Raw genomic sequence first — 14,428 nt, 5'->3', positions numbered from 1 at the left:
CTGGCCTCAAACTCGTGAAAGTCCTCTTGCCTAGCTTATCAAGTGCCGGGACTGCAGGCATTTACCACCATGCCTGCCTTACCTTTCCTTTTCCGTCTTCCTTTCTGTCCTCGCCGTTTTCTTCCTTCCTTTCAGTCTCATGTATCCCAGACTGGTCTCTGTGGAGCAGAGGATGTCATTGAGCTGACTCTGGCCTCTGTCTCCCCGATGCTGGGATTCTAGGCACGCTCTACCACACCAGGGTCATGTGGTGCTAGGCATCATGCGTTCTAGGCAAGCTCTCTCCCGGCTGAGACACACACCTTAGCCCATCTCTGCTGCTATTTTTATAGCATTTAAACTTAGTTTTCTCATACCATGAATGCTTGCACTTTGACATACACCCCTCTGTCAGCGCTATTTACAGCTGTCTGTGAGCGTGAGCTCCAAAACACATAGAAGGCCAGTTTGTGAAATTGCATTTCCCCACTGGATATGATAGTGGGTAAGAGAAACATTTGATTGTGTGTTTCCCTCGCAAATGCAAATGTAAGTTAAAAAAAAAAAAAAAAAAGCATCCTTTCTAGGCCCCGGGCCCTTTTCTTTGTGAAGCACTGACCTGGGTTACTTTGGGAGACGGCAGAGCCCTGCCCGGTCTCTCGGTGGTCAGCCCATCCTTGGATTCCGGTCTTCCCTACTCAGGTGGATGGCGTCAGCTACCTTCTCCAGGAGATCTACGGGATTGAAAACAAGTACAACACACAAGACTCCAAGGTGAGTTCTGTTCAACATTCTCAACAATGCTCTTGTGCAGAGGCAAAGTGAGAACCGGCCGAGGGTCTTGGGAGCCAGCCCGATGGTAGGAGGGGATTCTCACTTTGGATCCACCCTTCTGCTCTGCAGCTCGGTTGAGCCTGGATTCCCAGAAGGCTCTTTTTGTTCCCTTCACTTCATCCCTGTGCTCTCCTAGGTCCCTTCTGTCCAGGCCTTCAGAGGGAGTGAGCTCAGGGGTTAATCCAGTCTCTCAACTTCAGGCAGACAGTTGCTAGAGGCAGAGGCACCAAGCAGCAAAAGCATCGCATAGGGCTGAAGAGATGGCTCAGGTTCAATTCCCAGCACCCTCATGGCAGCTCACAATTGTCTATAAACTCCGGCTATCTCGGCAAGCCCCAGGCATGCAAAAGGCAAAATAGCCATACACATAAAATAAAATAAAAAAAAACTAATTTTAAAAAATCCACAGTGCATAAACTGTCCAGTGTCAGCATGGATACTGTTCCTATGCTGACTTGTGAGTAAACTTGTGAGAGACAGAAGGCCTTGAGTGACTAGCTGCGTCTCGTCCTGGCCAGGTGGCAGAGGATGACGTCAGTGACAACAGCGCAGAGTGTGTGGTATGCCTCTCAGACGTCCGAGACACTTTGATCCTGCCCTGCCGCCACCTCTGCCTCTGCAACACCTGCGCAGACACCCTGCGCTACCAAGCCAACAACTGCCCCATCTGCCGGCTGCGTAAGTCCTGGAGGAGCGTGGCGGGGAGGGCTGGAAAGGTGGGCACAAAGCATCAGAACATTGTCGCCAGGCATAGCAAAAGGATGAATGCTGGAGGGCACATCGCTCCTGTCTGGGTGCCTGCTTATCCTTAATCCTGAAACAGGATGTCCTGATGGCCTGTTTTCTTCTTCACAGCCTTCCGGGCACTGCTTCAGATCCGAGCCATGAGGAAAAAATTGGGCCCTCTGTCTCCAAGCAGCTTTAACCCCATCATCTCTTCCCAGACTTCGGACTCTGAGGAACACTCAGTAAGCTGGGCTCAGAAGCACGGCCCTTCCAAAGCACCTCTTTCTCTGTGTTCTTGATATTTTTCTGTAGGTTTTATTTTGGGGACCGAGTTTGACTGTGTGGCCCTAGCTGGCTTGGGACTTGCTATGTAGACCAGACCAGACCAGATCTGAGACTCAGAGTGATCTTTGCGATTGTGCCTTCTGAGCACAAGGGTCAGAAGTATGAGCCAGCACAGTTTTGTCTTGCTTCTTGATGGCATTACATCAAGAAACTAAACCCAGGCATGCTGGAGGATTTTGGTTTTTATCATTTGTAGCAAAGCATACCAGTACTGGGGCTTGACAGATGGCCCAGCAGTTAAGAGCACTGCCTGCCCTTACAGAGGACCGAGGTTCAATTCCCAGCAACCCCATGGCAGCCCACAACTGTCTCTCTCCAGTTTCAAGTACCTGACTTTTTCTGACCTCCCAGGTACCAGGCATCCACGTGGCCCACAGACACCTGCAGACTAACACTCATGCACATCAAAATAATTGTTCTGATGCAGGGTTTCACTGTGTGGCCCTGGCAGTACTGGAACTCACCCTAGTCTAACAAACACAGGTCTGTCTGTGTAGCTTCCGTAGTTTCCTAGTGCTGGGATTAAAGCACATACCACCACCACCACCCGGCCTGAAGTAAACAAATCTTAAACAAGTCACTACTGTTGCAAACTGAAAGTTAAATTCTAATCATTGGAAGCTCCCTTTCCTCCTCTGGAACTTGGGGTTCAGTTGATGTCTACATTCCTGGAGCCAGGGCTTGGAGGTTCACTCCGGGTGGGGGGATCCCACACAGAAGTACCCCCAGCAGAAGCAGGGATGACTGTTTTGTATTTGAACCAGGTTTACTCTGTTTACTTGATTTCTTGAATAAAGTTACTGCCTTTCTTCATCCTTTTGTGGCTTCAGAAGTCAAGCAAATAAGATGACTGACCTTAGAGTCCTAGTGTGAGAGACTATCAGAGTAAACCTGGTCTGCAGCTGTTAAACAGTAGAGAGAATGGGCGTGGCTCCGGGATCGTGCACAAGCCTAACATATGCGAGGCCTTGGGATCAGTCACTAGCACTATAAAACAACACCCTGCCCTGCAAAGACACAACTATAGGGAAAATTGGTTAGTTATGGTTAGTACTGGTTACTATTGGTTAGTTATGTATGAGGGAAGAAGTCATTTTAGCATTTTAAATGAACATTTATTTTTTATATATATATTTATTGAGAGCATGTGTGTTGGGGGCAGTGGGGTGAGGAATGTCTGGTGGGAGAGAACTTTAGGGAATTGGGTCTCCTTTTACTATGTGGGTCCTAGAGACCAAACTCACGCCTCAGGGTTAGTGCTAAACTCCTTGGCATTCTCAACCATTTTTATCAATTTGATCCTTATGGAATAGATTTCAGATGGGACAATTAATTAGCTATTAAAAGAAAACCAAACCAGCAGGCATACCAGGGCATGCCTTTAATCCCAGCACTTGGGAGACAGGCAAGCAGAACTCTGTGAGTTCAAGACCATCCTAGTCTACATATCAATTCCTGGACAGCCAGCGATACACAGGGAGACTTTATCTAAAAACAAAACAAACAAACAAACAAAAAAAACCCCAAAAGCCAAACAAACAAACAAAATAAAGCATTATAACCCTAGAATAAACTATATCTGTTGTTCAGCTGATCTGGACTGTACACTACCCAAGCAACAACATAAGAGGGAGGGCGTTGGGTGGAAGTGGGGACTGTGGTCTGACTGGGGAAGTATTTCATACACAAGCCTGAGGACCTGATTTGGGATCATCTCAGCCACATAGGAAGCCAGGTGCAGCAGTGAGTGCCTGTTCTTTCCAAAAAAGGCAGACAGGGTCTCCGGAACTGGCTAGACAAAGTAATAAGCCTCCTGTCACAGGGGAAAATACTGTAGATTCAGTCATATAAAAATTTCAGCCAAAGGGATGGAGAGATGGCTCAGTGGTTAGAGCACTGAAGCTCTTCCAGAGGTCCAGAGCTCAAATCCCAGCAACCACATGGTGGCTCACAGCCATCTGTAATGGGATCTGATGCCCTCTTCTGGTGTGTCTGAGGACAGTGACAGTGTGCTCATATATATGAAATAAATAATTCTTTTTTTAAAAAAGCCTAACCAAGAGGCTAAGGAGAATGGCAAGTTCAAAGCCAAACTAGACCTCATAGTAAATTCCAGGGCAGCCAGGGCTACATTGCCAGATCTTTTCTCAAAAACAACACACAAAAATCTGCCATCAGTCAAACCTAAGCCTAGGATGGCACAGACCAGTACCCAGCACCGAGAGGCTGAAGCCCAAGGATTGTGAACCAAAGACAATGAGGTTAATTACATTGTGAACTCTGGACCTTGGGTTACATGGCTACCTCAAACCAACAACCACCACTGCCCTGAATTCCTTTAAATAAATAAAATTTTCAAGTTAAAATCTAAGCTGAAGGTGTGGGTTAGTGGTAGAGCACTTACCCAGAATGTGTTTGTTTTGATGATGAATGGCCCCGGGTTCATCTCAAGCACTACAATCAAATGAATACATATTCAGCACGCACCCGCGCACACACACGCGCGCGCACGCACACACACACACACACACACACACACACACACACACACACACACACACGGTGTGCTGGAAAAGTGACTCAGAAGTTAAGAGCTCTTCCTACAGTCTAGCCGTGGGGGCACATGCCTTTAATCCCAGCACTCTGGAGGCAGAGGCAGGTAGACCAGTGTCTACAAGCATGGCTCAAAAACTCACAGCTATAGGAAAAGGGGGGGTACACCGATAACCCCAGTGCCTGGGAGATAGAGGTAGGAGGACATAGTGAGTTTGAGGTTACACTGGGCTTCATGAAAACCTGTCTTAAGAAAAAGGGAACTGGGTGGTGGTTCCTTTAATCCCAACAGAAACAGGCAGTTCTCCGAGTTTGAGGCTACCTTGAACTATACTATGGAGTGAGTTCCAGGATGGCCAGGGCTACAGAGAGAAACCCTGACTTAAAAAAAACAATAAATAAACAAACAAACATATTTATATTTAACTAAGCAAGACAGAATTATTTTAAATTTATGTCTATGTATCCATCTGTGTGTGAATATGCACATGTGAGTGCAGGTTCCTCTGGGGGTCAGAGGACAGCATTAGACCCTACAGCTGCTATTACAGATGGTTCTGAGCCTCTGACGTGGGTGCTGGGATCTGAACGTAGGTCTTTGCAAGAGCAGCCAGTGCTCTTAACTACTGAGCCATCTCCTCAGCCTTTAGAATTATCTTTAGAGATTAATCATAAATTAGCAACATGATAAAATAATTGGAAAATGTGCTAGATTGCCAACAAAAGTTACTTTGGGTGATCGGTTATTGGTAATTTTCTTCTTCTTTGATTTATTGTATAAATTTTCAGTGGTGAGCATTCACTCCTGTTATCATCGGGAAGACAGACCTCGTAGGCGTCCATGGCTCCTCAACACTTCCCTGTCCTTATACTTCACATAGACGCTCCTCTTGCCACAGTAGATGCTTAAAAATAAAACACCTTTTAATGTCCAGTGGGAAACATGATATTGCCATAAAACCAGAAGTGCCTGGTTAACTTTTGGCCTATCTCTGATTCTTGTAGTCCTCAGAGAATATCCCACCCGGCTATGAAGTGGTGTCTCTCCTGGAGGCCCTCAATGGGCCTCTCACCTCGTCCCCAGCAGTACCTCCCCTTCACGTTCTTGGAGATGGCCACCTCTCAGGAATGCTACCATCCTATGGCAGTGATGGCCACCTGCCCCCTGTTAGGACATTGTCCCCCCTCGACCGCTTGTCTGATTGCAACAACCAAGGACTCAAACTCAAAAGGAGTCTCTCCAAGTAAGTGGTTGATGCCCACCAGTGCCACCCAGGGTCATCTCTGAGAGCTTTCAGGATTGTCTTTCCCTTTTCAACATTGTGACAATCACATCCTAGCAGTGGGGAGGGAGGAGCAGTGTCCCCAGAGATACAGGTAGAATATATATGGGCACTTAGGGGCATGCGCTCTGGCAAGGAGGGTAAGGAAAGGAAGAACGACATTCAACAGTGTAGACAGAATCTCTTGGGGCCCTGCCTTAATGTGAAGTCAGGGGGACCACATGGCTTTGCATCCTGAGCATCTAAATCCATAGGACACAATCATAACACACTCTGTGGCAAAAGAGGGTATCTCCCAGATCAAGGTATTGAGATAGGGGGTGAGGGACGTTCTGCTCCTGATCTAGCTTCTCTAGTCCTCCTGTGTGGTCTGAGTAGGAATGGGTAAGGGGAGCCCCTGTACTCAGCTGCTTTTCTTCTGGGCTTTTACAGATCCATTTCCCAAAATTCTTCTGTGCTTCATGAAGAAGAAGATGAGCACTCTTGCAGCGATTCAGACACTCAGCTCTCTCAGAGACTGTCTATCCAGCATCCTGAAGAGGTAACTGGCTGTCTTCTCTCTCCCTGGGTACTCCACCAGGCATCTGCCTGCATGGCTCCTTGGTCCCTTGATTTTATCTGCTCATTAGACCTTCCAGTACCTTACAAGATGGTGGCTGCACAGGTTTCCTGGGATCCATGAGTTCTCCACCTTGAACAACATCCCTCACACAGACCTTACCTAGAACTTACAGACCCTAATAGCCATGTACCATCCAAGCAACAAGCTATGAACAGAGGGTATTCAGAGACTGGGCATCCTCCATCCTTGGGGCTCATGTCTGGTTGGGATAGAGTTTGTACTCAACCACCTGCACTGTTGTTGCCCAGTAAGTACTTCTTGAATGAATGCATGAGGGGTTGAGAGAGCATCTTATGTAGCTCAGGCTTGCCATGAACTGACTATAAGCTGAACTGTAACTATATAGACCCCCCTGCCTCACCTGCCAAGTGCTTGGTAGGATTGCAGCTGCCTGCAGCCCAGCTCTGGAGACTCAAGGAAGGGGTCATAAGTTCCAGGACAGTCTAGAGTACATAAAAAGTTCAGTGCCAGCCGGCTATTGAGACTATCTCAAGAGAGAGGAAGCAGACTGTGCTCAGAAGCCATGAAGTGTCATGGTGTGGTGTGAAGAACCTTTAGTGGAGGGCCTCAGAAAAACTGCTGTGGAAGGAGTCACATTTGGCTGGACCTTGAAAGGTAGAGAGGCACTGAGAGGGAGCTTGGAGCAGGCTGAGGGGTACGGTGATAGGTCTGTCTTGCAGAGACACCCCCCACCCTGCCACAGGCATGGGTGGACCAGTGGAGCCAGGAAGAGCCTCAGGCCTAACCTAAGGTGAGAGGCGCCTCCCTGGAGCTGGAGAGCAGCTCTTGCCCCTTTGCAGGCACCCGAGACGGCCAGGCGATGTCTGGGTGCTGGCAGGTGGAGGGCAGAGGTGGTGTTTGTTTCAGATGCACTGAGCAGGAACTCTGGACATCCATATGGAGGGGTCTTGTCAGCAGTGAGGGCCCTGTTGGTTTTATGGGTTTTTTTTTTTTTTTTTTTTCCCTTCTAAAGGAAAGCTGTTCATAATCCTGGGGAAACAGGGATATCCCTCTGTGACAGCTGCTGGGTGACCTGTGTCACCCGAGCTGCAGCCTTTGTGTACCCAGCAGATGCTGGGCCTCCGGCAGGAGGTGCTGACTGAAGAGCGCACTCCCCTGGGACAAAGTCACTCCAGGCCTTGGCTGACAGAAGCCAGCACCGCCTGCCTCTCTTCCACAAGAGGACGACCTCGTCCCTCCCCAGCTCTGCTCTTCCCCTTTGCCCATGACAGGGCTTGTGCTGGTTTCACGTTCCAATGTGTCCTTCACCCCCAGGGACCCGATGTGACTCCAGAGAGTGAGAACCTCACCCTGTCCTCCTCAGGGGCTGTTGACCAGTCGTCTTGCACAGGGACTCCGCTCTCTTCCACCATCTCCTCCCCAGAAGGTACCTAAGAGACCAGGGAGCAACTGTGTGCCTCCCTCATCTAGTCCACAGCCGTGTGTGACTTCCTCTGGGGATGGGAAGAGTGACGCCCGTGACTAAACAGGTCCACCCTGGAGAAGGGAGGCGTCTCCTTCACACTTTCCTCTGTGCTGGAACAGGAGCACACCCGGCCCTTGAGTTTCAGCGCAGAATCTTGGAAAACCTTCAGTCTAAACCTTTCTCAGGGCAGGGCAGGTGCACACCTCTCTTTGTAGCCTAGTGTGGGAGCACGTTGGTCCTCAGTAGTCACGCTCCTGTCCCCTGCCTTAACTCCTGTGTTCACAGACCCAGCCAGCAGCAGCCTGGCCCAGTCAGTCATGTCCATGGCCTCCTCCCAGATCAGCACCGACACCGTGTCCTCCATGTCTGGCTCCTACATCGCGCCTGGCACAGAAGAAGAAGGAGAGGGCCTGCCTTCCCCCCGAGCTGCTAGCAGGGCCCCTTCAGAAGGAGAGGTAAGGGAGGAGCCCTTATCTGCCTTGTTCTCTGCTTCACACATGGCTGCCCTGCGGCTTTGCAAAGGCCCGCGTGCTGGCAGGAATGCTCAGGGAAGATGGCACTCTCTTAGATCTGGTTGTGCATGCCGCCGGCTTTGTGCCGAGGAAAGCTATGGACTTGGGTTTGCTGCCATAGAGCCTGTGATGACCCTACCCAGGGGCTTGTTGCTCTTTTACAGGAGACACCAGCAGAGTCCCCAGACAGCAATTTTGCTGGCCTTCCAGCTGGAGAGCAGGATGCAGAGGTAACCTAAATGTCAGACAGCGGCACCGCTCAACCTCTTACTGTCGGTGTTAGCTGGGAAGACGTCCCAGTGGAGTGTCTAGTTCATTTAGGAGAGTGGGTAGAGATGAGAGTAGCCTTCACCTCTGGCCTGCTGCATTCTTCTGTCACCAGGGGACACTGGTTTCATGTATGATCCATAGGGAGTGACCTTCCCATGCCAGACTCTGACAGGCCTGGGGACGTGGTGGCTGTCCTGCAGTTAAGTCTGTTTACTGGGGCTGCTGGGTCTCAGGTGCTCTCCTACGGGAGATTTCCTCATGCCTGTAATCTCACACCCTAACCTGGAGCCTTGTGCATAGGCAGAGTTACAGCTGTGGGTGGACATGCCCTGGGTGTGCCACACACAATCACTGCAGTCCAGCCTTTACTTTTGCTCTCAGAGGTCTCCTCAGGACATTTAGGTAGTGATTGGCCAGTAATTTCTGAAAGCTTTATGACCTCATGATTTTCTTTTATATCTTGTCTCATTTGCTAGTTTGAGACAGGGCTCAACTTTGTATACCCCCCCCCCCAAGTATTCAGGCTGACCTAGAACTGCTACAGCAGACCAAGATGGCTTTTTACTTCAGGTGACCTCCCTGCCTCTGTCTCCCAAGGTCTGAAATTATAGGCCTATACTCATACCTGGCTTTAATTTGCTTTTTAAATTAGCTCTTATCTGTACTTTAGTGAAAGTGTATTCCTTACAACCCATCCTAAGCATATACCTGCAGTTGGCCAAGCATCCCGTGGCCACGGTGGGAATATGCACTGGGGAGGCAGACCATGGAGACCAGCACTGCAGGGATGATTTGTCCATCTGTGCTTGGCGCCTCTGGCTCTACAGCCGACTCACAGGGCGTTTCTTGTGTCCTAGGGAAACGCTATCCTAGAGGAAGAGGACAGATCACCCGTGCAAGAAGGTGGTAAAAAAAAAAAAACCCGGTCCCTGCTCTCACTAGTTGGCTTCCCGGGTATTGCTAAGGGGTAAAACTGTGGCTTAGTGGCAGAGCTCGGCTGTGGGGGATGCTATCTTGATAGCATGTCAGGCAAACTGGATATCAGTGACCTTAGTGACATTCTCAGCTTTCCCTGAGACTCAGACCCCACGGGATGGGGTGATGGTGGATGCTGCTGCAGAAGACACTATGTCTCTTTTTGTACCCACAGTGTGTGGCTGCCCTCTAGCTGAGCTCCTGAGCTGCTCTAACCCCAAGAGGAGTAGTGGTCTCTTCCCCGTGGTTGGAAGGACTCTGGTAGCTTACCTGGTTGGCTTTAGTGGAGAATATCTAAGAGGGTGTGCCTGAGAAAGCACTGGGCACCCCGCAGGGCTTGCCTAGGTTGCACTGTAAGCTGTGGTTTGGTCTGCAGTTAGGTTTGTCTTCAGTGAGCCTGGAAAAGCAGCATGCCCTGCAGGCCATGGGAGGAGGAAGAAGGGTGGTTAGAGAAGTCACTCCATCTGTCCCAGAAGCCAGACTCCTTTTCCTCTCTGCTTCCAGGAATATGGGTACTCCAGCAGAGGTCATTCTAGTCACTCCTGCTTTAGCGCTGGCCATTGCTTCAGGGGTGTCAGGGGTGCATGTGGGCTTGACAGCTCCCAGTGACAAGAGCCTCAAGGCAGGCCTCTCCCACTCCTGCACATCTGCCTCTGAAGATATTTCAGAACCCAAAGCCCTACACCCTGAGGGGCTTCCTCAAGAAACATTTTCTTCTAAGATGCATGTGGTGGCCAGGTTGTTGTCACTCAACCCTTCATAGTCTCCATGAAGTTTCCCTCCTCTCCTTTCAAAGCTGAGAAAGGGGGAGCTTAAAAAATAATCCCTACAAGTCTCCCTTGTCCTTCCACACGACTGCAGGTTTGTGGACAGGTACTGAGAACATACTCAGAGTAACAACCCCAGTCTCCTGAGAATGAAACATAATTTTGTGAGCAGTCATTTTGATGCAGTGTGCAAAATTATGGAACCCAAAGCCATGAGTTGTTTCCTGTGTATGCTTCTGCAGACCCTCTGGTCATAAGTACACCTCACTCCTGCGCGGGAGTCACAGGCCTGAACAGGGAGCCATCTCAAGGCCTCACACAGCGCTGTCAGACTAGCCTGGGTGCAGCTGCCCTCCTGACCTATGTCTGGCAGCCTTCCACAGGGATGAGACTTACTAAGGAACAACAGCTAAGAAAAGACCAACTCGGTTCACAAACCAGGGTGCCCGAGAGAACCCGACATGCCCACACAACTTGGTTCTTCTGTTCACTCTTTACTTACTTGATTTTATCGTCTTTTTCTTTCTTTTTTTTTTTTTTTTTTGACACATGATTTTTTTTTTTCTGTCTCCATCTGAAAACTTTTATTTTTTTTAAGGACAGCAAAGTAGAGAAAAACGTAGCCAGCCTCTGTCTAACTGCATTAACTCCGTTACAGGCCAGAGGACATGCGCATTTCTAGGCATGGAGCGGGACAATAACAATGGCTTTGGCGTGGCAAGCGTGAAAGCACTGGACAATAAGCCGTGCTCTGAGGTCTGCTTACCCGGTGAGTGGCAGTCTGCTGAACACGAACTTGGTGGGAGACATACCCCTGCTCTTCCCCCCCGCCCTCCCCATGGAGGAGAAGCCTGCCCTTTTAGAATCTAAACCGTAGCTCTTCAAGGGACATGTGTTTGAGGATCACAAGGAGATCTAAAAGCACCTCGTAGTCAGTGAATTTAGCTCACCAGTGACCACACACTCAAGACTCGGATCCCAAAAGAGAAGGCAGAGGGCAGGGATGACTTGGTTCTCTAAGGCCCCAACTTTCAGAGTGTCCTGTTTCTTCTTACGACCTCAAACAGAATCTGCAAAGCAGCCATGTTAATTGTACGTTCAAGTCCATGCACAATAGCACATGCCCAGAATCCCACACTTGGGGACCAGAGGCAGCCCCATCATTGCAAGCTGCTGGCCAGGAGCTACATAACAAGACCTAATCCCTCAAAAAAAAAAAAAAAAAAAAAAATCAAATTAAGCTCTGTGTGGTGGTGCAAGCCTTTAATCCCCGCATTGGGAAGGCAGAGGCAGAGACCAGCAGACCTCTGAGTTTGATGCAGCCTGGTCTACAGACCAAGTTCCATGCCAGAGCTACACAGAGAAACTGTCTTGAGAACCCCAAAATAAAATAAATCACAGTTGTGTACTGACTTCAGTGTACCCATTCAACAGCAACAAAAACCACTAAGAGCCTTGCCTGGGACAAACGTCCCTTCCTGGCCTCAGCAGATTCCCTTACACGTCCCTCTATAATCCCCACAGTGTCCCCCACTGAAGACCTGCTTCAGCTTCAGAACAGCCACTCCGGGGTCCAGTGCTTTACTCGCTCAGCGAAGTAGCTGAAGTGTTAAGCCACAGGGCCTTCTGTGGCTGCAGCTCTCCTTCAGCCTGTGCCAGACATGGTCCCAGCAGGTCCTGGCCCCATGCAAGCCTGTGGCAAGGGAAGCCAGTTGCTCAGGAGAAACTTTCTCCAGCCTTTCCAAGGGCACTTCGGTCATTCTGTCTTTAGTTTGTCCTGAGGATACTGCCCAGGTCCCAGGCTTCCGTGAGACCTGAGAGACAGCATCAGATCACCTGCTTCTCCCACACAGGCCCCAGGCGCTCTCCCTTCCTGTCCTAGCATGGTGGAGGGCGTTGCTCTGTATGGCCATCTCCTGCCCAGTTAAGGCTGGACTGGAGCTGCTGGAGACCAGGCACGATCACCCCTGCCTTCCCGCTCCTGGCCTTGCTTCCATCCGTCCGTTTATGTTCCATGTCTTTATGCCAAATGTAGGTCTGTCTGTCTGGTTTGCTCATTTTTTAACTCATTTCTGTTCTCTGACTTGTGTGAAAGTTCATGTTCACTCTGTGCCTGTCCTCCTGCCTCTGCTCAGCTCGACACCAAGCTTACTGGTGTGTGCACTGGAAGGGATCTTGCTCAGGGCTCTAGACAAGCTTCCAGTTCCTAACTGGCAAGGGCCTATGCTCAGTGTACTTGAGTTTGAAAGAAAAAGAAAAAAAAAAGTGAGAAGACCGCATCTCTGTTCAACAAAAACAGACACGCTTCTGTGGCAAAGACTGTGGGATAGGCATCCTTGGTTGGTCATCAGGTAAATGTGGTGCCTGTGCCTAACTCTGCCTGTGTCTGTGGTGGCTTTCTGCCGGCCAGCCTTTCCTCAAGGGCTTCTAGGCCGAGCCCAGCTTTTGGCAGAGGGAGCTACTGCTACTGTTGGAGCCCACGGTGCCATGGAGACCAAGCTTGTTCTTTCTGTTTCCTCCTGGCCAAGCCTCCTTCCCAACAACCCGCTTATCAGTGCGCCTTCACTTACAGGAGAAGGGCGGTGTGGACACAGCAGAGTCCAGGCAGGAAGCAGCATGGCTTCCTTACGAAAATGTTTAGAGTCGGCAGTTTGGAGAGTAAACCATTTAGGGGAACATGGAATCGGTCACTGTGGCAGTCTCAGGAGAGAGACTAGGGTATAAGCAGCTCCTAAGTATATACTAATTAAGTATCTATAGCAAGAGTCCAAGGGCTCTTATAGAGAGGAGACGTGTCCCCTCTGTTAGAAACACACTGGTAGCAAAGGTGCCAAGGTACTCACTCTGGGGTGTCTGTTTATCTCCTGGGTCAATACCAGGAGGGTCTGTGTAGCTTCCCCAGACTAAGTTCACACTCAGCAGTGCTCGCCGACCCTGCTGTGAGAGCTGAGGGTTGACTTGTGCCCCCCTGTTCTTTAATGCTCCTTCCTCCCTTGAGGAGCATTTCCCACAGACTCTGTCCCTGCTGGAGTCTGTTTCCCTCTTCAAATAGGTACCACCCCCTTCATGGAGGACACATGGAGAGCAGACAGGGAAAGGCCAAGGGCAGGGCGTGTTTCCCTGGGTCACATGTGTCACATTCTGCCAGGAAAGCCATCAGCACCCTCCTTATGCTTGTGAAGGCCTTAGAGAGGGCCTGTGCATTCCAGCTCCTCTCCCCCTAAGAAGCTTCTAGAGCCTCAGAGGCCATCTTTCTGGCTCCTCATGCTAGAGCCAGTTGCCCATGGGATGACCTAACTTGACAGGGAATATGATAAGAGCTGGAACTGTGTGACTGTGCAAAGTCGGCATGACTGTTACATGACTGAATCAAGCAGTCGTAGTCCTGTGCAGTAAAATCTAAAGAAATAGACCTGAAGTGAATCCACTCCTGCCTTAAAGCCTCATGATACAGGATTAAGAAGTGGTCATGTTGAGTCTGGAGAGATGGCTCTGTGGTTAAGAGCAAAATCTCACACATGCAGGCAAAACACCAATGCACATAAAATAAAAATAAATAAGATCATTTTTAAAATAAGATGTGGTCATGCACACCTTTCATCCCAGAACTCAGGAGGCAGAGCCAAGCAGGTTTCTGTGTGTTTGAGGCCAGCCTGGGTCTACATATCAAGTCCTAGGCCCATGAGGGCTACAAAAAGAGATCCTGTACTTTTGTTTTTAAAATGGGATGTTTGTGGCGCACACTCAGGAGAAATCTAAATTACAGGATAAGCATCTTTTAACTACTGTAGCCTGTAAGTTAATAAGCATATTAGTAGAGACAGCAGAGAGGTGTGCCACGTGTCCCTAAATTGGCCTCTGGTGGTCCCTTCCTCTCATTTCTGATTCCCCAAAGGAAACCAAATGTAAAGCACTGTTGTCTCTCTCCTGGAGGGAGTTCAAATCCCCAAGCTCTAGTTTCTTGTCAGAGGGCCTGGATCCAAAGGGCACAGACATCTCCTCAGGATCCAGGCTGCCTTCTGAGTGGGCTGTGGAGAGGCCAACAGCGTAAGAGCTGCTGTGGATCCTGTGGGTCCCTCCAGGCCGGAGGACGTCTTGTTCTCTGGCCATGTGCCTTCTACACATGGCCCATCTGT

General features: G+C 49.6%; 1 protein-coding gene across 2 annotated transcripts in view; it reads left to right on the top strand.

Moving 5' to 3' along the window:
* Window positions 1-14,428, top strand: part of RNF157 (ring finger protein 157) — a 65,541-nt gene that overhangs the window by 46,988 nt on the left and 4,125 nt on the right. Inside the window, exons 9-18 of one of the 2 annotated variants that reach the window (XM_080923056.1) lie at window positions 682-753; window positions 1,332-1,491; window positions 1,669-1,781; window positions 5,443-5,681; window positions 6,153-6,261; window positions 7,618-7,729; window positions 8,054-8,223; window positions 8,445-8,510; window positions 9,408-9,453; window positions 10,951-11,061. In XM_080923056.1, the coding sequence (XP_080779182.1) occupies window positions 682-753; window positions 1,332-1,491; window positions 1,669-1,781; window positions 5,443-5,681; window positions 6,153-6,261; window positions 7,618-7,729; window positions 8,054-8,223; window positions 8,445-8,510; window positions 9,408-9,453; window positions 10,951-11,061 (1,198 nt within the window). Of the gene's footprint in view, window positions 1-681; window positions 754-1,331; window positions 1,492-1,668; window positions 1,782-5,442; window positions 5,682-6,152; window positions 6,262-7,617; window positions 7,730-8,053; window positions 8,224-8,423; window positions 8,511-9,407; window positions 9,454-10,950; window positions 11,062-14,428 lie in introns of both variants that reach the window. The other variant, XM_080923055.1, reaches the window with a different exon arrangement.

The sequence above is a fragment of the Micromys minutus genome, assembly GCF_963924665.1.
Source record: "Micromys minutus genome assembly, chromosome: 10".
Lineage (NCBI taxonomy): Eukaryota > Metazoa > Chordata > Mammalia > Rodentia > Muridae > Micromys > Micromys minutus.
Note: the sequence above shows the minus strand (reverse complement) of the source record. Positions and strands in the feature narration are given on the sequence as shown.